This window comes from Miniopterus schreibersii, assembly GCF_964146895.1.
Source record: "Miniopterus schreibersii genome assembly, chromosome: 1".
Lineage (NCBI taxonomy): Eukaryota > Metazoa > Chordata > Mammalia > Chiroptera > Miniopteridae > Miniopterus > Miniopterus schreibersii.
Genome location: NC_138101.1, coordinates 200,893,557 through 200,921,114, shown reverse-complemented (window position 1 = coordinate 200,921,114; position 27,558 = coordinate 200,893,557). Strand labels below are relative to the sequence as shown.

General features: G+C 64.3%; 1 protein-coding gene across 2 annotated transcripts in view; it reads right to left on the bottom strand.

The window, feature by feature from the left end:
* The window catches only part of KIF26A (kinesin family member 26A), a gene marked incomplete at its 5' end in the record, with an annotated part of 39,243 nt that extends 11,867 nt beyond the window's left edge, over window positions 1–27,376 (bottom strand). The window contains 5 exons of one of the 2 annotated variants that reach the window (XM_081129364.1): window positions 15–204; window positions 5,983–6,158; window positions 12,568–13,020; window positions 24,394–24,639; window positions 27,239–27,376. In XM_081129364.1, coding sequence (XP_080985490.1) covers window positions 15–204; window positions 5,983–6,158; window positions 12,568–13,020; window positions 24,394–24,639; window positions 27,239–27,376 — 1,203 coding nt within the window. Of the gene's footprint in view, window positions 1–14; window positions 205–5,982; window positions 6,159–12,567; window positions 13,021–24,393; window positions 24,640–25,020; window positions 25,220–27,238 lie in introns of those variants that run through there. The other variant, XM_081129365.1, reaches the window with a different exon arrangement.
* Window positions 27,377–27,558: the final 182 nt, after the last annotated feature.

Sequence of the window (27,558 nt, the reverse complement as noted above, 5' to 3'; positions counted from 1 at the left end):
CAGGCTGGGCCTACCTTTCCGACGCTGCTGGGGTTGTCCTTGGCCTTGGAGGCAGCCCTGAGCAGGCAGGGGGGCACAGGGGGCGGCCACAACTGCAGGGCCCCACTGAAGTCCGTGGGGTAAGTGGAGGTGCCTCGGGAGGCGGGGGCCGGCGGTGGGTGTGGCTTCTTGCGCTTGGAGGCCAGGCTGAGCTTCTGGGCAGCCCTGGGGAGAGAAGGACAGACAGGTGGGCGGGGCGCTCAGAGTGGTCCCCCCACCCTAAATGCATCTGCACAGCCCCAACTTCATTTCTACCCGCTCGAAGCAGGGCCCCCGGGGCTGAGCTGGGGCTGCCGAGTCTGGTCCCTGGCGGCTCTGCCCAGTGCAGACCTGGCGGGGTGACAGGCAGGCAGACCCAGGGCCTGTGCCCCTCCCACACCTGCACTGGATGCCTCATCTTCCCACCAACCTCTACCTGCCCTGTGTCCCCAATCCCGCAGCTGCTGGGGGAGCAGAACAGGCCAGCCACTCAGGCTATGTGACCCCGACATGCTGACTTAGTCTCTCCGTGCCTCGGTTTCCCCATCTCTAACGTGGGATGACACGGCCACCAGAGGCCCTTGAGTGTGGCCCTGACGAGCCGGTGCACCTTTCACAGAGGTGGGGCCCCCACGGAAGGGCGGGAGGGAGAGGAGCCTGGCTCAGGGTGGAGAGCCTGCCTGCCAGGCGCCCCCACGTCTGCTGCACCCCATGCTGCCCGCCACCTCTCCCCACAGCCCCTCACCTCTCAGCCTGTCCTGTCCTGTCCTGCCAGGGCCACGGGCGGGCCTGAGCCGCCAGGCGGCGCAGCCTCTCGCCTGCCTCCCGCTCGGCGAGATCTACGGCCGGCGCTTTACTTAACTCCTCTCATCTTTAATAGGACTTGTCTTTTAAGAGACCCCAGGGATGGCTTTCCTCCCGGTGAGGTGTCATCGTGGAAAATAAAAGTAATCTATGATGCGCAGCGGGTCCTTAATAGAGCGGTGGTGGGGCCACGGCGGCCCAGCAGGGGTGGGGGTGAGGTCCCAGGAGGGGACCCTAGGAGTGGACCCTACAAGTGCTCAGGAGGCGCCCGGACAACGCAGGGTGCCCTCGGCCACAAGCAGATATCAACCCGATTCCTGCCTGAGCCTCCACACAGAAGACCCCCTTGTCCCCCCAAACCCCTCTCGTCCCCCCTTGTCCCCCTCATCCCCCTCTGCTGGGAGGCCACACACAGGTCACGGGCAGAACAGGGGCCACAAGCATCACCTGAGCACAGGGTGAGGTCGGGGCCGGGGAGCCCCGAGAAGGGCTGGGCAGGACCGCACCCCCCACTACAACGACTCTGCCTCAGAGCCTCAGCTCATGGGCTCCCCCTGCCCCACCCAGGGCCCAGCCCTGCCCTCCTGCCCGGGACCCCAACCACCGTGGGTTTTGCCAACCACCTGGGGGAAAGAAGCTGTGGTGTGACTTGGAGGAAGGACAACAGAGTTCAGCAGGCAGCCCCACCCCACGGGCCTGGCACTGCCCCAGGGGGACACGGGAGAACAGAGCTTGCAGGTGCAGGTGGAGCCCCCCACACCTGCCTAGATGGGGTGGGGCAGGCTGTGAAAGGGAGACGGGGCCTGGACCTGACTCTGGCCTGCAAAGGTCAAGGAGCCCCGTGTACACAGTGGCACCTGGCCCTGGGATTTGAGGAAGGACAGCACACAGGGCCTGCCGGGCACCAGCCTGAGCTAAAACGTGTTGGCGTGGCCCCCAGGTGGACAAGACAGGTCAGCAAACAGCCATGGGGATGTGTGCCCCCCAACCCCAAAGCTGGCTCCCTGCACCCCAGGTTCATTCAACAGGGTCAGCCAGGGACCCTGAGGCTGTGGGGGGCAGAGCATCCTGAACCCACACCCCCAAGCCTCTGGGGGTGTGGAGGCCGGGGACCCCTGGCGGGTGGGTGAGGTGCCTGAGGAGACCAAGTGACACTGTTTGGAGCCTCTAGTCTGCAGAGGCCAAGACTGAGGGCAGGGCTGTGCCCTGTGGGACACATGTGAGGCCACTGAGGGCTCGGAACCCTGTGACCCTCTCAGGAGCCAGGATTTGGCAGCACAGACCTCAGCTCCACCCGGGCCACCCTCCGGGCCCCAGCAGTGGAACACAGGGAGGTGTCCTTCCCCACTGAACACACCCAGGTCCCACCTGTACAGACCAGCACCCATCCTCTGAGGTCCTGCCAGCCCCGGGAGTCTGGGATGTTATTGGCCGGGCCTCTCTACTGCGAGGGTTGACCTAACTCTGGGTGCCCTCTCTCCCCATCCCAGCCTGACGCAGGCCAGGCCTGAGGGGCTGGGAGCTGAGGAGCTGTGCCCTGGCCCGCCCAGCCCCCAGGTCCCTGCTCTCACAGGCGCGCGCGTCACTGGCATGACTCAAAGGCACATCACCGCATTAACAAGGCCCCGGGACGGCACTCTCTCCTTTGATGAAATCCAGGCCCCTGTAAACGGGGACAAACCTGTCAGCCACTGGCTCCCTGCACCTCGGCTGGCATGGCCTGGGGAGGGGACTCTGGGGGGCTCTCTGGGGGGCCAGGCCTGCTCTGCCCTCGAGGGCCCCAGCCTTTTAGGGGCACAGATCTGGTTTCTGAGCAGCGGAGGGGAAGATGGGGGTTGCGATGACACCAGGCCTCAAAGAGACTGAGAGAACACACAATGCCACACTCAGGACCATGAATGTCCACTGAACAGCTGCGGAGTGGGGGGCCCAAGGCAGGGCCTGCAGGGCTGAGGAATGCTGGGAGAGACATGCAGGGGGAGTATGGGCAAGTCTGAATGGTCTGGCTCTACGGGAAGACTTGAAAAAGCAGGAACTTCACCTACATACAAAGCCTTCCTCCTCCTCAGAGGACACCACCTCCAGGAAGCCTGCCCTGGTGCCCCCACGCCAGGCCATGTGATTCCTGCTACTACTGGAACTCTCCTTGCCCTGAGACTTTGGTTGACATGGCTGTGCTCCCCCGATCTGCAGGCAGGTGTTTGCCAAGCAAGGCCTTGGACAGGGGAAGCTCAGGACACAGCCATGAGTGAGTACATAAGTGGGCTCCTGGAACATCCACCAGCCCCTCACTGCAAATCCAGAGGCCTTTCTTTCCTGGGCTCACCAGCCTTGGTCATTGATTCATGTAAACGGAAGGAGAAATATTTTGCGTTTTTACAAAGAAAAAGTACCTCTTACCAACAAGAAGGTAATTTTGTAGGCAACCAGTCAGCCTTCATGGTGAGGCCCTCAATTACCCCAAGGAGGTACACAGGCCTGTTCAGACATGTGTGAGGTCAGTTACAGGCAAGCCAAGGCTTCCTAACTGGCCAGTGACGTGGCTGGTGAACCCGGCCACACCCAAAGCACCCGCCTGTGTCCACCCCGGGAAGCTGCCACCCACAGGCCCTGAGAGACCCACGATCTGCCCATCGGGGACTCATGGGTACAGAGCTGCTAAAGGGGCCCTAGACCCCTGAAGCCGGGACAAGTTCCCAGCATCCCCAAACCCTGGCCCTTGTCATGGCTGGCATTTTCCATGTCACCCACAGGCTGGGAGCCATCCTCAGCCCCACCATGCAGGTAAGGGACCCCTCCCTGCACGGCCCTCCTGCTCTGGGCGCCCAGCTAGAGCAGCCCGTGTGCCTCAGGCAGCACCAGCTCTGGTTCGGGACCTCAGCTCGGTGCCAGGCCTGATGCTCCGGGGCTGGGCATGCAGGCAGACTCCAGGGAGGGGCTGCCCTGAGGCTACACTGGGGCAGGGAGGGGACCTGGAGAGCATTCCCCTTCTCCCACACCTGCTAGACTCAGGAAGGTGACCCCCCAGAAAGGCCCAGATGGGCAGGCGAGCAGGAGAGAGTACTAATGGAGGCATCTGGGAGGAGGGGAGGCTGCACAGGCAGGAAGGACAGGGACATTACTAGCGGGAGAGGGAGTATGCAGGAAGGGGGAATCAAGGTCACCAGAGCCTCCAGAGAAAATGTAATTACGGTGCCTGACCCACAAGGCCCAGCCTTTCCAGAACTCTGGTGGGGGCTGGCGCACGGAGCTCTGTTGCAGCTGTGGCCGCTGTGCCCGAGTGACCCACCCAGACCCAGCTGAGGGGTGCAGGGCGCCAGGCCTCACACCTGGGCTCCGAGGCACCCACGAAACATTCCCCACCTCAGCCTCCGGGCACAGAGGTAAGGAGCCCAGAGGTCCTCAAGAAGACCTGCTGGGAATGCTCAGGGATCAGTGGAGAATCCAAACTCCTAACCCGCACACCACTCTGCCTCCCCTTGGCAAACACCAGACTCCTACTCAACCCTCAAAGCCCACTTGTGGTACACAGCACTGTGGACAGCACTTGCTTCACAGATCCCATGCTGCCATAAGGACACCTCCAGACAAGCCCCCCACTAGCTAGAAACAGGGCAGGACAAGTCATGGGCTGGGGTCAGCTCTGCCCCTCCAGTCCCCAGAAGCACCAAGCATAGCTCAGCTGGAACCTCTGGCCTCCGACAGGGTCTAGCAGCCCCGCGTCTCCTGGGGACTCTGGACAAGCCCCTTCCCTCTCTGAGCTGCAGGCTCCACAAAACGAGGGAGGGGGTGCAGCTCTGGAGCACTCCACTTCACCCGATGGCAAGGGTGCTGCAGCCCCAAAGAACAGCAGGTCTCAGGCCCAGGTCAGGCAGGAGCTGGGGACTGTGTTCCCGGCCAGGACACGCCCCCCACTGGGCCCATAACCCTTCAGAAGCTGCTGGGATTCGGGGTGTTCAACAGCTGGAAGTAATGGCAGCTGACAGCGCCCTCCCTGCAGACCCCCGGAAAACCTGCCTCCCCATCCCAGCCAGCGTGCCTGTTTCCATGGTAACTTCCCAAGGTCGGAAGTAGCTTTACCAGGCTCTAGACAAAAGGTGGCGTGCTCACTCTGCGGGGCCAGGGGGTCGCTAATGAGCCAGTGTGGCCCCCAGAACGTGGGACCAACCCCTGGGGCCGGGCCGCTTCCTTTCCAGAGGGTCTCGGGTGTGGACTCATCCGGCAACCACGGCAGGCAGAGACTAACTGGGAAGGACGTTCTCAGCTGCTGGCCTGTCCCTGCCCTGCTATCCCCACCTGGGCTCCTGGGCCCGCCGGGCAGGCCTCCACCCACTCCACAGCCAGAGGGTCCCAGCCGCAATCTCGGCACTTAATTGGGGCAGTGGGCCCCACTAGCTGGGACACCGGGGCCTGCACCCCGGCAACACCCCCATCACACACCACCCCCGCCACCCCCCAATCAGGCCAAGCAGCCCACCAGACCCCGATAAGGCACCAGTCCTGCCACCATGCATGATTCATGGTCAAGCTCATCAGCACCACGGGGCCGCTAATGGGACAGTGACCCACGGCCAGGCCTCCCATATGGCTCATTCCCACCGTTCCATCCCGGGATCTGCGGGATGGAAGCCAGCCCTGCTGCCCCAAACACCACTTCCCACCTCCACACCTTGGCTCACGCAGTGCCCCCCCCCCCGGACAGGCCTCCCAGCTGACATCCCCAAGACCGGTGCCTGCAGGGCCACAGCCAGACACCCTGGGAACCCAGAGAGCAAACCCTAAGCTCCAGTCACTCCCACACACCAGAGCTCAGGCCTGGCACAGGGACCCACTGGGCTCTTGGCTGTGGAGCTGACTGGCAGCTGCTCGGGGGATGACGATGGTGGGTCCTAAGTGCGGCCCGACCTCCGAGACCCTCCCTGCTCACCCCAATCTCCTCCCTGTCACCCAGAAATGCTCCCTTGGGCCCTGTTCCACCCCCACTCCCAGTCCCCATTCCCCGACTGCAGGGGAGCTGCCCTGAGGCCTGTGTCGGCCACACTGGCCCAGGACAGGCCCTGGGACCCACAGCTGGGTTCCCTCATGCCGGCCCAACTGTTCTCGGTGCTGCACAGACGTCAGCCCCCGAACCCTCAGAAACCGAGGGCCCAGGCGGTGTACCTGACGAAGAAGGAGGCTGCAGCCGACGGGCCTGTGGAGCCGCCAGCCGGGGAGACCAGGGCTGCTGCGCAGGACCCGCTGCGACCCCACATCTTGGACACGCCATCAGGGCCCACGGGGGGAGGGCCGTCTCGGACTGTGTCTGCCACCGCCACCGCGGCCACCGCCGCTTCCGCCTGCGGGAAGGAGAGAACTGCGTGAGGGACAGACGCCGCTGCTCGGGCACCTGCCCAGCCCACTCCCAGGCCCTGCACACAGGGCCCTGCCAGCTCGGGGTGCTGGGTGCTCTGCCCCAGGGAGGGTAGGAAATGCCCACCCTGGGGCCTGACTTTGCAGCCCCTCCCCCACTGAGGCCCAGAAACACAGTGGCCACAGCGGTCAGGACAGATGGACAGGGACCCTGTGCCCCTCACCCCCAGCTGTCCATCTGGGAGCACCCGAAGGCATAATTAGAGAAGAACCACAATAAATATTTGTCACGAGCGCTAATTGCCCCGCATATGATAATGTATGAGGTTCCCATGTCTGAAATACTACCCTGGCATTTCCCGCTAATTAGCTAAAATAAATCCCAGAGAGGAGGACAGCCTCGTAATGAGGCACAAATGTGATTACGTGCTCCGGGGACGGCGCCGGCTCACTGGAGACCCGACCGCCGTGCATTACGTCTGTGTGCACGTGTCCGGTCCTGGGCCCCAGGCCTCAGCCTGGCCACCGCCAGCCCAGCGCCTGCCCCAGAGGCCCCCGTGCCCAGCCTCCCAGGCTCCCAGGCACCGTGGCCCAGCCCCGAGCACTGGTGACAGCCACTGCCCGGGATGCCCTCTGTGAGGACTGGCAGGGACCCTGCGGGTGAAGAACCCAGGTAGCACCACGTTCTGGAGGGCCCAGCATCCTCGGGTTCTGCCCAGGGACACAGCCAGAGGCCAGGGGGACACTTCAGCAGAACAAGACACATGGGTCCCAGGAGGAATGTTTAGAAGGAGGTCCTGCCCCCTCGGGGCACCACTACTCCTCACCGTGGTGGCGGATTCCACCCCACCCAGCCTGTGGTCAGAGTCAGCTTCCAAACCCCTCTTGGGGCACAGAAGAAACAACTCTGCACAGGACGTTCACAGACAGCCCCTCAAACCTTAGGCTGCAGGAAGCCAAGCACCCCCACCCGGCTCCCAGGGCACCGGCTGCTCCCCTAGGGCTGCAAGAAGGTTTGTAGCAGAGAAGGGCACACCTGGGACAGCCCAGGCCTTCACCGGGCATTGTGCCAGCACAGCAGGCCCTGACACCTACCTTCTCACTGCCTACCGGGCAGGAACTCCCATGCATCCCTCAGAACCTAGGCCATTCCCTGCTCCGGCCCCAGGTGCCCTGCCCTGGCCTCCCTGAGCCCTCTGACCTCTCCTCAGCTCCCCCAGTCTGTCTGTCTAGCGCTTCTCACCCAGAGTAACCACCAACCTCAACTTGTCAGCCCTATCCTCCATCCTGCCCACTTTCATGGGCACCCAGAGCAAGCTGGGAACAAGAGGCCCCAGAGGTATGTGGTCTCTCCCACAGCCCCGTGCCAGGTGTTCCTTAAACCTGTCCTCCAAGAGTGCACAGCCTGGGGACACAGACCCAAAACAGACCTAGCCCCCCGCTGAGCGGTGAGCCCCACACCAGAGGACAAGGGGGCTGCAGAGTGGGCACAGCTCATGGGGAACATGCCGGAAGGAGGGTCGGCCAGGCCGAGGCTGGGCAACGAGAAGCAGAAGCTGAGTTCCTTTTCCACCGTTCAATGCGGGCTCCCTACGAAAGTTCTTCTCTCCCTCGCCCAGGACAAGGTGCAGGGAAGAATTTGAAAGTTACATCACATCGATGTCGCCACCAGGGCCTGCCCTGCTCAGGGCAGAGCTGGGCACAGCCGGGGCGGGATCCTGGTCCCCACGCTGGCTCCAGCCAGCCCCAGCACAGGGGTGCAGCCCAGGCCTGGTGAGCAGGGGTTTAACGAGGCGACGTCCCACGGGCAGGGCAGAGGGCCGCGCCCCTCCACAGCCCGGCCACCCCACCTGCTCATGCAGCACCTCCACCTCCCGCCAGAGCCGGTGCAGGCCACCGGCACGCCTGCAGCGCTGAGCCCCCCACACTGACCTGTCTCGGGCGTCCCGCACACGCCTCGGCTCCACCGTCCCACGAGCTGCCGAGCCGCGGCTCCAGCCACTGGGACGGCCGCTGCCGACGCCTGCCAGAAGCAGAACCCGGGCACGCCAAAAGAAGCCGGGGAGGGGGGGTGGAGCGGCAGGAGGGAAGACCACAACACGGGGACAGGAGACAGAGGGGCGAGCAGCGGGCAGGTGGCCAAACAGAAAACGTGATGGAGGTGCCAGGGCAGCAACGAAAGAAAAGCGAGAGGAGAGCGTGAGGCCACCGTCCCGGAGGGGACAGCTAACAGAGGGCTCCTGCCGGCGGCCTTGCCCACAGGTCTCCACCGGTTCCACGGAACACAGTTTGGGAAACACCACACTCACCCACTTCCTAGGGACCCTCTGGGCCTGAGGTCCACACAGGTCAGATTCTGGCCTGAGAGGGCAGCATGCGCCAGCGTCTCAGGTCAAATACCTCCCTGGGGGCTATTTTGTGCCCGGAGGGGGGAGAGCCGGAGGGGGCAGGGCTACGGGGCAGCCAGGCTAAATCTTGCAGACAGTCTCAACCCCGCACAGGGCACGAGGGACATCGTTCAGTGGGCATGTACCAGGCACTAGGGCGCCAGTGAGGCAGACCCGGCTGCCCCCTCAAAGCTCCACCTGGTCACCCAGAGGGCCCCCAGCCGGGAATGTCCTACCCCCTGCAGGTGCCTCGCCCGCCCCGTCATAGAAGCAGCTTTGCTGCAGCCTCACCAGGGAGAGGGGACCACCCTGTCCAACTTCCACTCCACAGTGGGTAAACTGAGGCCTGGAGGGGAGCACCAGCAATGGGTCACGTTAAAGAGACAGGCCAGAACCCACACAAAGCTCCACCCACACCCCACCATCCCAGCTACGTCCCTGAGGACAGGTGGGCAACCACCAGGGACCCCACCAGGGCTCACAGAGAGGCGGGGACAAAGCAGGCTATCATGGGGGTGCAGCAGGAGCAACACCCCCAAGCCTGTGCCACCCAACCTCTAAGGATAGAGGAAACCCTGGCTCCCCCTGGCTCCACCAAAATGGCCTCGCCTCCCACTGTGCACATCAAAGCAGCATGCAGCACCTCCTCCAGGAAGCCCTCCATCATCCCTATCCAGGCCAGGCCTCCAGTGGCCCAGCCCCCCTGGCGGGCCAGAAACCCTCTGCTCCAGATCCTCCCTGGACTATGAGCCCTGGGACCCCAGGTAGGGCCCAACCTGTGCTCATAGGACTCGGAAAGGTTTGCTCAGGCCCCGCAGGCCTGGCCCCCAGCCAGTGCTGCCTCCAACCTACTGTGGGGTCAGGAGGCCAAAGCCTCAGTATCCTGGCACCTGGCTGTCAAATGAGAGCAGGTGTCCTGGGAGCATCTGACCGGCACTGTATTAGCATGGGGGACACACACTGCACGCAGTTCACAGCCGTGTCCCAGGGGATGGGGCAGGGCAAGGGATCTGGGGCATCCCCATGGCCATGCCCAGCACTCTCAGGGCAGCAATATGGGTGACAGGCCAGAGCCCAGCTCCCATGGGCACCTGGCAGTCTGGGAAGCAAAAGCTGGACTGCCCCACTGGGTGGCCCCACAGCTGGGAGCCTCACCAGACATGCAGGAGGTGGAATGACCCAGAAAGGGCTTAGCTCTGTGCCACCAACATGGAGAGTGGGCTGTGGCTTGATTACGGCTGTGGCTGGCTGAGGGCTGCCTCATTTGGACATGTGGCTCTCCAGATAGCCAAGCCCCCAGCATGACCCCCAGCAGGCCACCAGGCAGGGTCCCGGCCACAGCTCCCAGAATGTTCTGGGCCCACAGAGTTCTGGGTCCCACCTCCAGCGTCCCATACCCATCCTGCCCCTCCTGCACCTCCTGTCCATGCCCGAAACCAGGTAAGCTACTGCTTGAGCCACCCCACAGACCCCGGTCCACCCCACAGGCCCTGGTCCACAGATGGGGCTGTGTTGGAGATTCACGGCACATTCCCGTGAATACTAAATGTAGAAGCATTTAGTTCTACAACCTAACGTGGTATTTTACATTCCAGGGCCACCGCTAATGATCGATGCCCTGGTTCAGGGGAAGTCACCTAGTCTGAGTCCTAAGTTCTATTTACGGTTCTAATAATCTCCCTATCGATCACCATGGCTGTCGTCTAATTATAAATCCATTCCCACCCACCCAGACGCAATCGATGCACCCATAAAACGAGAGGGAGCCTTAAATGCCCACGTTTTACGGTGTGCAAGCTGCAGGCAGGGCCACCCAGCAAGGGGCCAGTGACCCCACCCAGGCACAGACTCCGGCTACACCAGCTCGCATCCCTCCTCTGCTCTGGGCACCCTCAGAGAAAAGGCCAACCCCTTTCAGCCTGGCATTCGAGGCCCCGGCAAGACATGCACTTGGCTCCTTCCCCAGGTTGGAGCCCTCTGCCTATTTCCAGAGGCCTCCACTGTCCCCACCACACCTTGCCCTGGGCCCTCCATCTCTGAAACTTCCCTCTGGGCCCAGATCAATGCCACCTCCTCCAGGAAGCTGCTCAGCTCTCCTGAGCTGCTTCCTCCTCTCCTCGGCACTGCCCCCTGCACATTCGTCCCCAGCGAGCAACCCAGCCCTCAGGCCAGGAAGCACCAGGGATAGGGTGGGCGCTGGCCTCTCTCTTCCTGCCCTCACACCAGAAAGAATAAATGGATGAGTAGGAAGCTGTGAGGCCATGCCCAGGGTACATCATCACACCACCTGGAGACTAGTTCAGGTCCAGAAGTTCATCCCAAGAGCTCCCCATGCACCCCACCCCCAAGCCACCAGGAGCCAGGGGACCCCAAGGACAGCAGCGAGTCATGGGGGCCAATGCTGAGCAAGGGCAAGACCTCACCAAGGGCCACAATGAAAGTGGCAACGTCCAGCCCCATCTCACTGACCTCAGAGTGATCGACAAGCCCAGGGGTAGGGGCAAGCACGAGTCTCTCTCATACTAAGACTGCGCAGGGCTTTGCCCAGCAGCTGGGCCCTCCCTCTGGCCCTGCAGCACCACCGGGCACAGACTGTGGCAAACACTTCTGCCACAGACACTTGCTGGGCAGGCCTGAGCGGCTGGCTGAGTGGCTGAAACACATACCAAGCAAACGTCTTCACAGCCTCCCATCCATCTCCCTGTCCCTGGGCTTCGTGGGGATGGGTGACACGCAGGGGGTGGGCTCTTCCATGTACCTACACACACCTGTGCAGCACCATTACCTGGTCCCACCTGGCCTGGTCCACGCCCCACATTCATCTCCCCTTCCCTCCCCCAGCCCTGTCTCCTGATACGGCCTCATGCTTCCCACCTCCAGGGAGGCCTCCGTGCTCCAGCCTCACAGCTCCAGACCTCCACACTGACTATTCCCTCTGCTTGGAGAGTCCTTCCTACTTTGTTTCTAGTGAGCCCCTATCCTGAACACGGCAGGATTCTCCCTCTCAGTCCTCAACCAAGCAGGCGGGTGCGTCTGAAGGCATGTGATCCCCGGGAGGAGGTCCCCTGGTCATGCAAGACTCAGGCAGGGCAGCCAGGTGCCTTCTGGGGACAGGTCTTCCTGAGAGAGCCCTGGCCCCACCCCACACCAACTTCTTCAGCTGTCCCAGGAAACCCCTGGGAAATCCAACAACCCACCCTCTCCTGACACCCCATCCTGGTGGTACTCCTCAATGGAAAACTGGGGGACACAGAGGACACACAAGAGAAACCCCTACCAGCTGAGCTCCATGGCTGATGGGAAAGTGCGGGGTCCCCTGACCCCCTTCAGCCAGAGCTGGCTTCATCTCGGACTGTGGGGCTAACACTGCCAGTCCAGGTGCATGGCACCCACAGCACCCACCGTGCCCAGGGCTGGTTCCACAGAAGCCATGCCCACTGCTGAGGTGACGACCTGGTGGCCAGAGGAGGGGGAGCCTCGGAAGGGAGAAGCATTCTGTAGTCAACTGAAAAGAGGCGGCTCCTGAGAGCAGGCCTGGTGAGTAGTGAACACAGGCCTCCCTGTGCTCCAGGCTCTATGCCCCTGTCTGTGGGCAGGTCTGTGTCACCCTGGCCATGCCCCTGGGGGCAGCCTGATATGGCAGGAGAGCTTGGAGGGGAGGGACCACTGGGGCCCCACCCCACTCGGAGATGTCCCCATCCCCCCAGCCCCAAGCCCCGAGGATGAAGATCTGACCTCGTCCCAGGAGCCCATAAGGCCCTTCCATCAGCCCGCAGTGCCAGGCGTGGCCTAGGAGGCAAGAGAGGCCACACCACCCTCGCCACATGTGCTGGTGCCATGGATGCGATGCTCTGGGGGACATGAAAGGACGCTGCCCACCACTGACCTTGCGGCCTTAGGACTGGCTGGGGGCATCGTCCAAGGTCCACAGCCCAGCACTGCCCATGAGGGGTGGACACAGGCCCCCAGGAGGGAACCCAGCTGCCAACACCCCGTCCAGGGCACTCACCAAGCACGACGGAGGCAGGAAGCTGTTGACCCTCGAGACGCTCCACATGCCCTCCAGGCACTGCTGAGCCTGGATGGTGACCGTGCTCAGCGCCCCACCCAGGCCGGCAGGTGCCACTGACACCTGGACGCTGGGCCCGGGTGGCCAGGCCAGCCCCTTCCTCCTGTCCGGCCCCATGTGGCCCGGCTGCCTGCTGGCCGCGCCGGCCACCATCGGTCCATTCCTCGGGCTGGTCACAGTGCTGGGGCTGGACAGCGTGAGGCTGGGGCCTCCATGAGGGGCGTCAGGGTCCTCATGGCTGGCAGGCGCCTGCAGCAGCTGCAGGGCCTCCCGCGTGAGCTGGTTCAGGTGGGTGGCACAGGCGTCACAGCGGCCCTCGGCCTCTGGGTGGCACGATGACAGGGCCCCAGGCGCCGGCAGCTTATCGAGGAGCAGAGCAGACAGGCAAGGGTCCTGGGGGAACAAGGGACAGAGGCGGTCAGGGCCCGGGCACCAGGACCGGCCACCGGATCCTCCCCATCCCCCGCTGCAGCCAACGCCTGCTGCGGCCGTGGCGTAATCCATAACTGGTTAATAAGCCCCGAATGGTTTCGTCTGCACGCGCCCAGCAGGAAAATAATTATCGGACTGAACAGTGTGGCCCGCGGTGCCCTTGACACTGTCCACCTTCCCGCCGTCACTACCGGGCTCGCTCATGCTAACATGACATCTGTGCTCCCCGGCAACCCGGCCACGAACAGCCAAGGCCACGCAGCTGAGGAGCCGCCAGGAGGCCGCAGAGCAGGGCCAGGCCCCCCCCCCGCCAGGGCCTTCCACGAGGCTGGGCTGGCCCGCACCCCAGGGCCCCCGTGCAAAGCCACGTCTATTCCAGAGCCACAATGGCCTCCCCGGATCAGCCCCGGCCGATGCGGGCCTGGGCGGCTGGGGACCCTCTCCCTGCCTCCGCGAAGTCTCCGGCCCTAGTCGGGAGGGAGCAGGAGGAAAATGAAATGTGGTCCTGCATCAATGTCCTACGATGATACGCGGCAGTGAGCCGGGCAGTCCGGGGCCACAAGTGCCAGCCAGCAGGGCGGAGGGAGGCAAGGCTCGGTGCCCACCACGCTCCATCACGGAGCCATGCTGACTGGTAGCTGCCCCTGCAGCCCAGCGCCTGCTCCCCCACACTGGGGGGACACACAAGTCTCCCTGACCATGAGCCTGGTGTCCAGAAAGGACTAAGAACAGGAGCCAGGGGAACCTAGAGGACCCTGCCTAGCTTGGAGGTCAGAGAGGGCTTCCTGGAGGAGGTGATACCCTGGAATGAGAAGCAGGCATCAATTCTCAGAAAGAACCTAACTGGAGGGCCCATCCCCTGCCCCTCGACCGCCCCACCCGACTCCACCTCACCACTTCCCAGGACAGCCCTACAGGGGTCAGGGTCTGAGCTGGGGCCAGCCCCTCAATGGAGCACCGGCTGTGACCACCCAGGACTGTCCCAGTGCCAACCCAGCAAAGCAGGTCCCAAATGCAGGCCCCTTGTCTCCACCTCAGCAGCTGGTCGCCTCGCCAGCCCGAACCCCTCCCTCAGCCCCCAGCCCAAACCTGCAGCAAACGTGTGGAGTGTAGAGCCAGGGCTTCCTGCCTCCCCAGCCCCGGGCCGCCCTGCTCACCGCTGGCCACACCACCCAAGGGGCAGCCTGCTCCAGTCCAGCTGCCCTGCTGACCACAAAAGGAACCAGGGCCTCCCCAACACAACCGTTTCTCAGACAAGAAGGCGGATCTCATCCACCTACCCAAGCTCCCCGAGCCTGACCTGTGGCGGCTGAGCCCGTGTCCACAGATGCCTGGGAAGGCTCAAGGGACAGTGGTGGCCTTGCTATGAGGTGACACTGCCAGTCCAATGTGAGCAAGAGGTCCTCCTGCACCTATGTCCCCAGGACCACCCATGCTCCAGGCAGTGTAGGCCACAGAACTGTCCCCCCACACCCAGGCAGACAGGTCAAATGGAAGGGTGACCCAGCCATGCCGAGTCCAGCTACCTGAGACGGGCCACCGGAAGGCCTGGGTTCTCTCCAGCTGGGCTGGAGGGCCTCTGAGCCTCTGACGTGCCTGTGAGCCTGGTTCAGATTAGCGAACCCCCTCCCTCCTGCAGCCCTGCGGGAATTCACCGAGGTGGCCTCGGGAGCCCTGCAGAGGGGGGGCCATGGCAACACTCTGCAGGAACCCCCACTCGGGCTGGCAGGCTGGCCGGCCTGGCGCAGATGGAATCCAGACGCCCTGTCCCCCAGGCCTGCCACTCCCCCTGTTTTCCAGGTCCTGGCTCTGATTACTCTGGTTTTTCCACTCAGCAGGAGGCCACTAATGGTGGCCGGGATGAGGGGAAGGAAGTGCCTGCTAGAGCCATTAACCCAACTTGAAAGGCTGCCCAGCCCCTGCCCGCGGGGCCCCAGCAGCCCATTGTTCTAGGGCCTCTGCCTGTCTTAGGGGCCTCAGACCTCTTGGGGAGCCCCCAGCCCCCCTCCATGGGCTACAAAGGAGGAGGCAGGAAGGGGGAGGCTGACCTGGGCATGCACCAGACCCCCAGCACCCCACACAGCCAGCCAGGCACAGAGGCTGGGGGGGAGGCCACAGGAAGCCAGGGCAGCACGCCCCAGTTACCCCAGCCGAGCCCCCTTAGCCCCCGCCCAGCTGTGTCATCAGGAATTCAGACAGCAGCTGTCAGGGAGGCCCCGGCCCACTCAGGCCTGGGGCACTGATCAAAGCCCTGGGGGGTGAGCACCCCTGTCACAGAAAGACGAGCCCGGCGGCCTGGTCACCTGCTCAGCGAGCCCACAGCGGGGGGCTTAGTGCTCACAGCCCCCCAGGTCCCGCCCAGCCCTGCTCTCTCACAGCCACAGGGGAGGGAGCCCTGCTTTCCAGGCTGCAGGAGGCCCCGCCCAGACACACCAGGGCCCCACCCCATGATCAAAGCCCAGCCAGCACTGGCCACCAAGCCTCCCTCTCAGGGACCCCCACAATCACAGCTGCAGACAGCCTGGCTGTAGGGGCTCCAGACGTGGGGCAGGGGCCAGCTCTCCAACCTCTGTCTCAGGTCACACACTGGAGATGGCAGAAAACCCCCCCCCCAGGAGAGACCTGCCTGAGGCCACCACATGGGTGCCCAGTGGGGCTGAAAGCCCTGCCCCAAGCCTCGCAGGCAGTCCAGGCAGCTGGGGCTAGACCTTGGACCCCTGAGCAGCATGCAACTCTCAGGGCAAGCAGGTCACTCAGAGCCATGCACCCTGAACCTGAGGCACCCGAGACCTCTCCAGTCTGTCTGACCAGCCTGGGGGCCAGCAAGCTTTGGGCAGGACAGACCCAGCGCTGGGCTCTCCACCCCAGCACCCTGGCCCAGCATTCAGGACTCCAGATGGGGTGAGGGGGGGGGGCTTTCTCCCAGGGACTGGCATTGGCCAAGCCCAGGATGGGCAAGGGGCAGACACCACCTTCCACACCACGCGAGGCCCTGGGCAGCCCTCTCTGGGCCTCCACAGCACAGGCCCACAGTGTCAGACCTCAGCACAGCAGGCTGGAGGCACCTGAGGAGCCACTGACCTTTCCCCATCCCTTCTGAAAGGACAGGTCTCTCCCAGCCACAGGGGGTCCACAGGCCCCAGCCCCTGCAGGGTCACAGCCCAGATCGCAGGAATGCCAGGCCCTGAAAGCTCAGCCCCCACCCCGCCTACCCCCTACCCCTCCCTCCTGGAGCCCAGCACCTTCAGAAAAACAGTAATCACCTGGCTGCAAAATATTATTTTTAATTTCCTCTTTATGGTCTAATTAAACAGATATTTTATTTGCACTTAAAAAGAGTTTTTCTTAATTTGACTCAGTTTAGCACTGCATACCACCTACCTGCACGCCGCCCAGTTTTAGGGAGCCTCCCCCCTTTGAGATGACTTCCCATTCCTCGCTGCAGCTCTGGGGTCTCTGAGTTACTGTAAGTAATCCTTCCATCTTCCCTGCACTGGGGGCCCAGAGGGACCTCACCAGGACCTGCTGCCCCATCACCACTAACAGGAGAGGTTCCCCCAGCCCAGCCTACCAGGCCCACCCATGAGGTCCCACAGGAGCTGACCACATCCCCAGCTGAGGCCACCATGGGAGGGGGACGGGAGGGGTCTGCTCCCCAACTCAGAGAAGCCCCAAGACCTCAGGACTATGAGACGACCCTCTCTGAGCCCCCATCACCCCGTCTTTAGAAAGAGGGCACCAGCACCCACTGGAAGGGAACTTGGACCAGATGCCCAGTCTGGAGGAGCACCCGAGCCCGGGGTTCCCCTCCCCGGGTGCCACACTGTGTAGGTGAGCATGCATGTGGGCAGGGAGCTGGGGTCCTCACTGGCAGCAATCCCTCTGCCTCACCCCCTCTTCCCTCCAAACAGAGCACGCCGGCAGCGGTCCCAGGCAGGCAGTGACCCCGTGCAGGCAGTGACCCCATGCAGGCAGTGGCCCTGTGCAGGCAGTGACCCTGCATCCACCGCTTCCGGAGTTGACAACAGGTCCAGGAAAGGACCCCTGGCCGCTGGGCCAGGCACCGCCTCTCGAGCGCTGCTGTCCAGGACTGAGGACATTCCTATGTCGCGTGCAGCCTGGCGGGACTGGGGTAGGTCAGGGATCAGGGCTCAGTTTTCCAGCCTAGAAACTGCCAGACTGTGCTCAGGCCACTCCCTCCCACCGAGGGCCCGGCTCCCAGCCCAGGGCCCTGCCCGCCTGAGCCTGCCGGTTCCCGGGGAGGACCTAGAGACCCCCAGCAGACCTCTCCTGTCCGACACTCCAGCCCCATTGGTCAGTAGTTCTGAGGCCCGGAGCTGACCCAGGTTCCCTTCTCTGCTGGGGGAGCGGTGGGGAGCAGGGGGCCCAGCCTAGCTACCCAGCACTGACCAGCACCCGTCCCCAAGGCCTTGTGCCAGGCGCCAGCCAGCTGGGCAGCTGGGGGCACACACTAGTCCATTGAGACCTCCTCTCGTCAATGGTCCCCCCTGTCCTCTGCCCGATGCCACTAAAGGGACCCCTGGGGGCTAAAGGCCAGACCAGCAGGACAGCCTTAGCGGGGTGGGGGTAGCGGGGAGGCAGCTCCATCAGGACACCCCATTCAGAGGAGGGGCTTGGCATGCTTCGGGGGCCTGGACTCACCCGGACACGCTCCAGCCCAGCTCCGTGGGCCGAACATGGCTCATCTCCTCATCTGAACATGGGCTACAGATCTCTCCTCCAGGGTAGGGGGCATCGCCCTGCAGGCCATCCTCAACAATCACCCCAAAGAGAAGGCAGACACCAGGCAGGATGGGCCCCTGTCACTATCTCAAGACCCAACACCCAGACTTACCACTGTCAGGCACCCCCAGGCTCCTGCAGCCCCCTGTGCTGGCTGGATAAGTCCCCTCAGAGTGCCAGGGCACCCGCCTCCGCAGACACCCACCCCACTGGGAACCCCCTTACATGCTGGCTACCATGAGCATGCCCCCTTTACAGACTGGGGCTCAGAGAGGCTAAGACACTTGGCTCAGGCCACACAGCAGAGCTGAGACTCAAAGTGTGGGAGGCATAGGAAGGGATGGGGGCCAAGGAGAGGGGGCCCTAGGAACAAGACCAGGAGGGTCTGTGGCTGAGCAAAGGGCAGCTGTTGGGCGGGCCAAGCCGAGATGGCTGCCCGACAGTTCCTTGGGTTTTGGATGGGCCAAGTTTTGATGGCTGGTGGGAGTTCCAGGAGGCAGAGCTGGGCTGTGGAGGGCAGGACTGGGACAGGGAAGCCCAGAATAAGACATTTAGGGAGGGGCCAAGCCTGCAGCCCACACCCGAGCAGGACACGAGGCAGGACCGGTGCCTGGCACGCTCCACCTGGAAACACGGGGTCAGAGGTAACGTGCAGCGGTGTAAGGACATCCACCTGAGACCGGACACAGCGGGCGTGGAGCAGCTGGCGCTGGGCCGAGCAGGCAGGACCATAAACCTACCAGCCCCAGGCGCCTGGCGGAGCCCACCCACCCTGCCCCACAGTCTGGGGTGCTGCCAAGAGGCCAGGGCCAGGGGGCCCTCCCACAGAGCACCAGGATCCCTGCAGACATCCCTCAGGCCACCCAGCCCCACAGGGGTTCCCCAGCCACAAAACATGACACCAGAAGTGAGAGTAGCCCTAACCTGGGGGAGGAGGGAAAATGACACGGTCAGTCCAAGGACCCTGCTCACAAATGGGGAGGCTGAGACCCTGGAAAGCAGTGACCATGCCATGGGATGGTGCCCCAGCCTCTCCTCTCCCCCAGGAGAGTCTCGTCAGCCCTGTGTTCACTTGGAGGGAAGAGAGAACCCAGAGCTCAGAGCTCGGGGCAGACAGGAAAGAAGTAGCTGCCAGAGGCCGGGCCACCCAGCCTGGCTGCCACCAGGAACCTAACAAGGGACAGCCTGGCCTTGACTGCCACTCCCCTTCACCATAGACAGAGGCCAGACACTCAACCAACTTTTACTCCATTTATTTACCATACCCCAAACTTTCTTGCACAAAACCTGCATGGTGGCTCCCAGGAACACAGCGCAAATTAAAGACAGAACCACATGACCACAGACAGTCACATTAGAACCATGACAGTGATCGGTGCCCATAAGACATGTGAGAAAGGGCCCATGTGGTTGGTGGAAGCTGAAGAGCTGTGAGTTTCCTGGCAGGCAAAGGAAAAGGGAAACTAGACTTCCCTCACTATTTTAGAAAAAACCCAGTTCTTCAAACTCTCAAATATGAGATCCTTTCTGGACACTGGAGGGAGCCTTGGGAAGGCTGCAGGCTGGTTCCCTTAACCCATCACAAACCCCCAGGCAGCCTCTGAGCAGCCTGAGGTTCAGGGGTGGCCTGTAGCCCTTCCCCCCCTCTCAGCAGAGGGGCAGCGAGGTCAGTCACCACTCAGGTCTCTGCTTAGCCCCATCCTCTGACAGCAGCTGGACCCCTCCAGCAAGAACCAAAGCTCCTGCACCTCCACTGGCTCCTGATGCCCCACCTCTGCCCTGGCTGATGTCGGGAGGTAATCAATCCTGCTCAATCCCACCCCCGCTGTCCACCTTCACCCTGAAACCCTGGAACCAGCAAAAATTTGACCACAAGGAGCCCGTCACTCCATCACTGGACCGAGTAAGTCCCCAGGGACATGGAGAACCAACTAGACCACCATCCATCTAGGGAGGAAGGAGGGAGCCAGCCAGGCTGCGGAGGGGCCGGCTGAGGTCTCGCAGAGGTCGGATAAGAAGCCAGGCCTGCCCAGCCTCCTCTCTCGCCTGCCAGGTTCAGTCCCCCGAGTGGCCTAGAGGCCTGGAGTCCCACAGACAGATCCCTTCCCGGCTGAGTCATCCAGTCCCGTGCCAGCTGGGAGGCTGCCCAACAGCCAGCCCCAGGCAGTGCCCGCCTCTTTCACACCTCCCTGGCTGCCTCTGGAGCCTGCCAACACCTGGCTCAGCTGGGGAACACTGCTGAGAGCCAAGTGCCCCACCCTCCAGAGCCCCAAGGCAGACACCATGGCCCTGGTTCCCCTGGTTCGGGGTGGTCCCAGGAGCTGCTGGAGCTCAGGCCAGACTCCAAACAGCGTGGGGGGTTGGGGCCAGGGATTCTCCCAGGCAGCAAAGGCCAACACAGGCTGCGCTCAGCAGCCCCTGCCTACCCAGGGCCACAGCGGCCAGACTATAGCCCCAGGACCCCACCATCATGCACCAGTGACACCCACAGTGGCAGCTGTGGGAACAGAGGGCCGGGAAAGTTTCCTGGGGGTGATGATCAGGGAAGGGAGAGCTGGCAGGGCCACCCCCCGCAAGCCAGGCCCCAGAAACAGGACGGTCTCCAAGCCTCCAGCCCTAGGGACAGGTCACGTCACCGAGCTGTAACTAGGGGCAAGCTGTCACCTGGCTGAGGTGAGAGAGAGATCTGCAAGAGCTAAATGAGAATTGATCACTTCCGGGGGCACTAATCAATTCTGCACCTGTGTTGACACCTCGAATGTCGAATATCATGGGTCTCTGGAGGAGCAGTCACCTCTGTCATTAGGCATCTGGGTGGCAGCTGGACCAGATCCCCAAGGTCAGGATCCCTGCCTCCACTGCGGCCAGGAGACAGGAACCACCATCCTCCATGGGGCTGTCACCTCGGTGGGGGGCGGGGTAGAGAGCTGGGATCAGCCCAGCAGCCCTGGGGTGAACACAGAAGGCTCAGGAGGAAAAGCCTGGTCACTCAGTCATTCAACAAACATTGCTGGGTGACCTGGACCCTGCACCCGCCCTGGCAGAGCTCCCACCTGGGGGTGGCACCCTGGACACAGAGTCCACACAGTGGCCGAGGAGTGTGGAAAGGGCTGAGAAAGGCTGAGAACCAGGGGTGCCTCGGAAGAGGGGCGGGTGGAACTGGAGGGTGGGGAGCCTGGATGCACGTGGGGAGCGCCAGAGCTCCAGGCCATAAACTCAGAGTGAGGCAGGTCAGCGGGGTCAGAGTCCCCCGCCACAGTCAGCTGCACAGGTACCAGGCCACGGGACACCAGGTGACCCTAAGTGTGGTTCTGCCAGATGAGTATGGGGAGGACAGGGGGGTTGGGGTCTGCAAAAGGGGTGCTTGTGACAAACCATCATGGGATAAAGTGAGAGTGAGGCCCTCAGTCGGGTGGGACCAGGCTGGGACAGTAGGGCCAGGGACTGGCCGGAGACTCCTCCTGCTAGGTCCATACTTGGGCGAGTACCCCCCGGCTGCCCTGAGGTTGGGCAGCTAGGAGTGGGCAGGCATTGGGGGCTGGGCTGGGGACACAAGGAAAGGGGTCAGCAGGAAGCTGGTGACCAGTCCGCTGTGTTGGGTGAGAACATGGGGCGAGAAGGGCTGGGTGGCGCCAGGTTCTGCTCAGGGACAGGAGGACATAGGCCGGAGCTAAGCTGGGGCACTAGGGTGTAGCCGAAGGGGGCCTGGCTCTGGACCCTGAGCGGGGGCCGCCATGAGTTCCCAGAGAGACCTGTCAGAGGCAGGGGCACCTGGAGGGGCACAGAGGGCTAAGGACAGGAACTGGCAGGAAACACCCAGGGCAGCTGGGGGTCGGGAGAGGAGGAGGGTGCCTGGGGCAGGGCCCGCGAGAGGGGCCCATAGAGGCCTCAGGAGGACAGTCCAGAGGGTGTGGCTCCAGGACACGCAGGGGTCCTGAAGGGGTCACCCGGAGACCTTGGCAAGATCAGAAGGTGGCACAGTGGGGGGTGCTCAGCCTGGAAGCCCCACCTGTCATGCTCAGTTCAGGAAGGACAGTGTCCCAGGTTCCAGCCTGGGTGGCAGAGCATGTGCCCCCTCCCTACACTCCAGGGCATCAGGGTTCAGAAAGGGGGCAGGGTACGGCCCTATCTTGAGTGGGGTCCTGGGTGGGGACCATAGTCACCCTGACTGCCCAGATAGGGAAACCAAGGCAGACACAGGGAGGAGAGAACACAGGGCAGCAGGAGACAGGCAGGCCTTACACCCAGGCTGACTGATAGCTGGCAGACCACCCGCCCCCACCCCCCAGCCACCAAAGACCATCATGGCCGTGACCCTCGAGCCCACATCCCAGCAAAAGCAACCAGGGCTAAGGTGTACAAGCCGCCCTTGCTGGGCACTGCTCAATGCACCTGTGAAATCGGTACAAAGGCTGTCCTGAGTACAGAGAGGGAAACTGAGGCCCAAGCTCTCAGAGGACCTGCCCAAGGTCCCTCAGCAGAGACCTGTCTGCTGGTAGGAGCATGGGCAAGGAGCCAACTGGGGTCTATACCTGAGACCAGGCATGGACCCCACAGGCCACTGTGGCCCCAGCTCCAGCTCCACCCCAGCTGTGGGAGCCCAGCAAGCCCCCAGGACTGAGAAAACACAGGCAACGTTCTCTGTAAACTGTGAAGTGCTGTCCTCATGAAGCTCATCTCATGCTGAGAAATAAGAAAAGGTCCCTAGGGAAATCAGACAGCAGGTCTATGTGCCCCGTGCCTTGTCAGCTCCCCACCCCGGCTGCCCCACAGAGCCCTCCCTTCCAGACCAGAAGCAGAAGCAGAAGCAGCTGCGTGTGCGTCCATCCGGACACCGCCTCCCCGCCTCCCTGGAGGAAGCTCTGGGCCAGGCCGGGCCAAGCTGCAGGCTGCAAGTCAGCCAGGACACGGGGGGAAGTCCAGGTCACACAGGACAGTGACGCCCACCAACGTCCCAGGGCTGCTGGCCCAACCCCCCACATCCCATGGCCCAGGGTGGCTAAGCCCCCCATGGCCCTGTTTCCATCCTCTCTGGACAAGCAGTGGACAATGGGTCTTCCTTCCCTGGGACACAGCACCCTACAGGTTGGACAGCACTCCTAGACCAGCCCCTGGAGATCACCCTCATCTCACAAAGGAGGAAGCAGCGGAGGGGGGGGGGGGGGGGGGGGGCCACAGAGCAGGAACAAAGCCTGGGACCCTGGTATGCTGGGTGAGCAGGCCACTGGGTGCCAGGGAAGGCAGGGAAAGGGGGTGAGCCCCACCTGGCACTGAGGAGTATCCAGCGTCAAACACCAAACTTGGGAAAGGTGAGGGGAGGTGGGAGATGAGTGGTCTGGGGGCTTCCCTGATAAGCTGTCTGCAGAAAGAGACCACTAAGACCCCCCTAGAGGGACCCTGGAATTCACCAGTGACTGGTGTGACCTGCGGCTCTCTCCACCAGGATCCCCCACCCCCTGCGGCCAGCTGGCCACATGCCCAGTGAAACCAGGCGAAGCCCAGCTGTCATAAAGTCCCTCTCCTCTCTGGCCTCAGTCTCCCCAGATGGGGAAGCAAGACAGCTCTGCAGCTCTGACAAGCCCCCGGGAGTCTGTCCCGAACCACACCCTCCTGAGGCCTGAAGGTCCGCTGGCATCTTTTCAACCAGATGCAGGACATCTGGGGCACAGAGCTTGGAGAGGCTTCACCCTGATCACAGCAGATGGGGGGAGAGTCCAGCACCACCCCTGGACAGGCCACAGGTCCCCTCCATTTGCCACAGAGTGCCCAGAGCAGAAACCAGACTCAGGCCACCCTGCCTGCCCCAGACAGGGAACACGTGGGACCCCAAGAGCCTGGGTTCCGCCCCACCCCCAGGCCACGTGGCCTCCTAGGAGAACTATATTTAGATTCAATGGGATTATGCGGACTTCCCAGGAACGCTTTCAGAAACACTGAAGGTCAGGCGGGAAGGGCTTCCTCTGGAGACCCCCACCTTCCCAGGCTCTGCAAATTCCAGGGTGCATTGTTCCTTGAACAATAGTCCCAGCTCCTTCCAAGACCCAGGCAAGCCCATTGGCTGGAGGTTGCGCCCCCCCCACCCGTGGCAAACACCCTGGCAGCTGGGATGGAAGCCTGGGGAACCCAGAGGCCCAGCCACTCAATTCCCAGATGAGTGGCCACTTGCCTAAAGTGACAGAGCCCCGGCTGTGTCCCACACATAATTCTTATCCCTGATGCTAGGGGGGAGCAGGCAGGGCCACCCTCTGGTCTTCCAAGCCCTCCTGTGCCAAGTATACAATTTCCAGACACCCGGCTGGGGGCCCAGGTGCTCCAAGGGCAGCAACACACCAAGTAGCCTCTTGCTGCTGGCAGGGCAAGAGCTGTCCTGCCCTGGGTGGAGTCCCTGCCATCTACCTCCCTCTCTCCCCTCCCCCTCCCAAACAGACTGCGGTTCCAGCTGTGGGACATCTGCAGCTCCTGCAGCTCTGGCAGAAACGCCCACCCAACCCCCTCCAATCCTGCCACCCCAACTCACACCCACTGTTCCAGGTGGGGAAACTGAGGCCCAGAGAGAAGGGGCTAGCCAAAACCACTGGAAAGGTCACATACCCGGAGGGGTGTGCCGGGCCCGCTGACCAGCTTCCACGCCTGTCGCTTGAGCTCGGCGAGCTTCGTGTGGCAGTGGCGGCACCAGCCACCTCCAACGGCCAAGTGGCCCTGCTCTGCGCCGGCGCCGGCGCCCTCGGGCGCAGGGCGGTTGCCACATGGGTCGTGCTCGGGCCCGGCGGGCAGCCTCTTGCGGGGGGGCACCTCCACCAGCTGCAGCGGCTCCCGGGCCGGGCCACCCTCTGGCACCTGCGGGAAGGGAGTGTCGAAGGGGACAGTAAGCCTCGGCCACTGCGGCACAGTCCCGACGTCCAGCACCGGTGACTCCAGACCTCAGCGCGTCCCGCCCCCCACCCCCACCCCCACCCCCACCCCCACTCCCGAGTGGGACGCTCGACAAAGTTAGGAGCGCTGGGTGCGGACCTGCCGCCCACCCTCTCCTTCCATCCCAGTAGGTCCGGGGACTGACCCTCCCAGCAGGAGGCCCGGCAGCCCCCGCGCCCCCTCCAGGCCGGGTCCCGAGGGGGCGCCCCGCACCCCGCGACCATCCCGGGCGTCTAGGACTCAGCCCCGCGGTGCCCCCGCCGCCCCCCGCCGCCCGCCTCGCTCCCGGGGCCCGGCCGCGCGTACCGCGGATTGCGCCGCGCACAGGGGGACGCCGCGGCCGCCCATGGCCGGGGCGCGGGAAGGGCCGGGCGCGAGCTTCGGGGCCGCGCGGCTACGTGATACGGCCGCGGGGCGCCCCCATGGTCCCGCCGGCCGCTCCGAAGTTGGAGGCGCGGGAGGCGAGTGGCGGAGAGCGTGCGCCCGCCGCGGAGAGCGCGCCCGGGCGGCGGGGCGGGGCGGGGCCGGGCCTGCGGGGCGGCGCCGGGGGGCTGCCCCGCCCCCGCCCTCGGCCGGACGGTGCGTGGGGGAGGGGACCCTGACCGCGGCGCGGCCCCTCCCACTCCAAGGACCCCAACTTGCCGCGCGAGTCCCGGCCGCGGGGAGGGGCGCCGGGGGCCGCTCGAGGCCACGCGGTGCGCGCTCGCGCATGCGCCTTCCTGCTCTTTTGCCGGGACCCTGGGGTCTGCGCGTCTCCTGGGAGGCACCCGCCCACTCCTCACCTTGCAGGGGAGACGCCGAGGCCAGGCCGGGGAGGTCTTGCCCAACAGCGCCCAAGGTGGGACGAGGAAGGGGCCGAACCCAGGCCCCCCAGATGCCCAGGCGCTTTTTTCCTGCAAATCCCGGTGCACTCCGCGTGTCGCGGGCCACCCTTTGGTTCTGACTGTCGCGCGTGGGTGAATGACTCGCGGTCTGCGCCTCGGAACGTGCAATGCCCCTGGCGGTGTGTCTGTGTCTAGGCGTGTCTGCGAGCAGCCCGCGTGTCTCTGCAGCCGCGCGTGTGCACGAAGGGGGGTGTGCGCGCTGCGTGCGGCGGCCGCGGGAGGCGGCGGCGCGGCTGGCCCCGGGGTGTGCGCGGGACCTGTTGTCAGCCGGCCTGGCAGATGGGAACTTGGCTCGGGAATTAATTGCCTGTTTGTCTCCGGCCGGGAGGTCTCCCCCTCCCTCTCCGGCGACCAGTTGCTCCCGCTCCAGCCCGGCCCCGAGGGTCGCCGCCGTCCGAGGCGGCGAGAGGTTCCGAGTCCCCGTTCGGGTCGGATCGGCCCGAAACCCGGGTCCGGCCGGCGGGAGAGGACGCCCCCTTCCCGTGACGCGAGCGACCCCTGCTGGCCACCGCCGCCCGGCGCCTGGAGAGACCTGGCGCCGCTCGTCCCGGGCCAGGGGCGCTCCCGGGGGACCAGAAGCTGCGGAGCCCGAGCGGGGCGGCCGGCGGGCGGTGGTTCAGGCGGAGGACGCGGCCCGCAGCTCCCCGCGCAAACGGTGAGACCCTCACACAGATTCGAGTCGCTCCCCGCCTCTCCTAAGGCCCCCAAAGCTACCTTCATTACGTTTCGCCCGCCACCCTTTTACTTGGAAAGTCCTCCCCCCCACCCCCACCCCCACCCCCACGCACGCGCTCCTCCTAAAAGAGGGGCGGATCCTCTCCTCCTGGCGTTCCGAGTCCTTTCTGGCCTGCAACGTGGCGGGAGTGGGCAGGAATAAAGTGGACTCGCACTCTGCGGTCCCCCTTCGCACCCGGCCCGACGGCCAGAAGCACCCCCATCTCCTGTCTCGTCGCAGCCTCCCTGAGGACAACGGGCGTCAGCCCCCAAACGGATGTCGGGACCCCGGGACGCCGGGACACCGCCGACGCCGCAGCACCGCTCCCGCCGCCCAACTGCTCTGGGCCAGACACACTCCGGGCCCGGGGAGCACGGCTGTCTATCACGCACACACACACACACGCACATGCACTCACTGCCCACATGCGCTCCCAGAAACACCGACGCGGAGCCCGGGTCTTAAGACCTGGGCCAGCCACGCCCGCAACTTCGGTCGTCCGCACGCACCACTGCGGCGCTTGGCGAAGCGCACGCTCACGCCCCGCACCCGGCTCCCCAGAGGGGGGCCGGGACACAGCCCCCGCAGATCCAAGAGGCGCACGCGGGATCTGGAGTCACCTCAGGGACTCAGGCTCAGCCCCCAGACCCCCACTCCGCGCCTCGCCCACCCCAGCGAGACGCGCGGTGGGAGCCCGAGTCCCTGCGCTGCGCTCTCCGCCCCGGCCCAGTGCCTCCCGCTCAGGATGCAGCCTTGAGGGGAGCGGGAGACAGGGCAGCACTAATGGGGGAAAGTGAGCCAGCGAGTCCCCGGCCCGGGCTGCGGGACGCTGCTCAGCACCCGCGTCCCCTTCCCCGGGAGCCGCGCCGCAAAGTCGCGGGACAGCGCCTCTGCCGCCATCCCGGTCCCGCCGCCCGGCGCTCACCTTGGCTCGCCGCCTCAGGAGGTGGCTGGTGAAGCCCAGGATGATCTCCGAGTCCAGGCAGAGCGCCCCCATCTCCAGCAGGCTGGGCGCCCTGCGGGGCGCGCCGCGGGGCTGCTCGGGCGGCCGGGGCAGCGCCATGGAGGAGCGGAGCGCGGGGAGCGGCTCCGAGCTCCTCCCGCCGCCGCGCCGCCGCCGCCTCCCCGCCCGCGCGTGCACTGGCCGCGCGCCCGCCGCCGCTGCGCCCCGCACGGCGCGGAGTCGCCCGCCAGGCCCCCAATCCTCCCCGGCCCGCGCCCGCGGCACCTGCGCTCGCTTCGCGC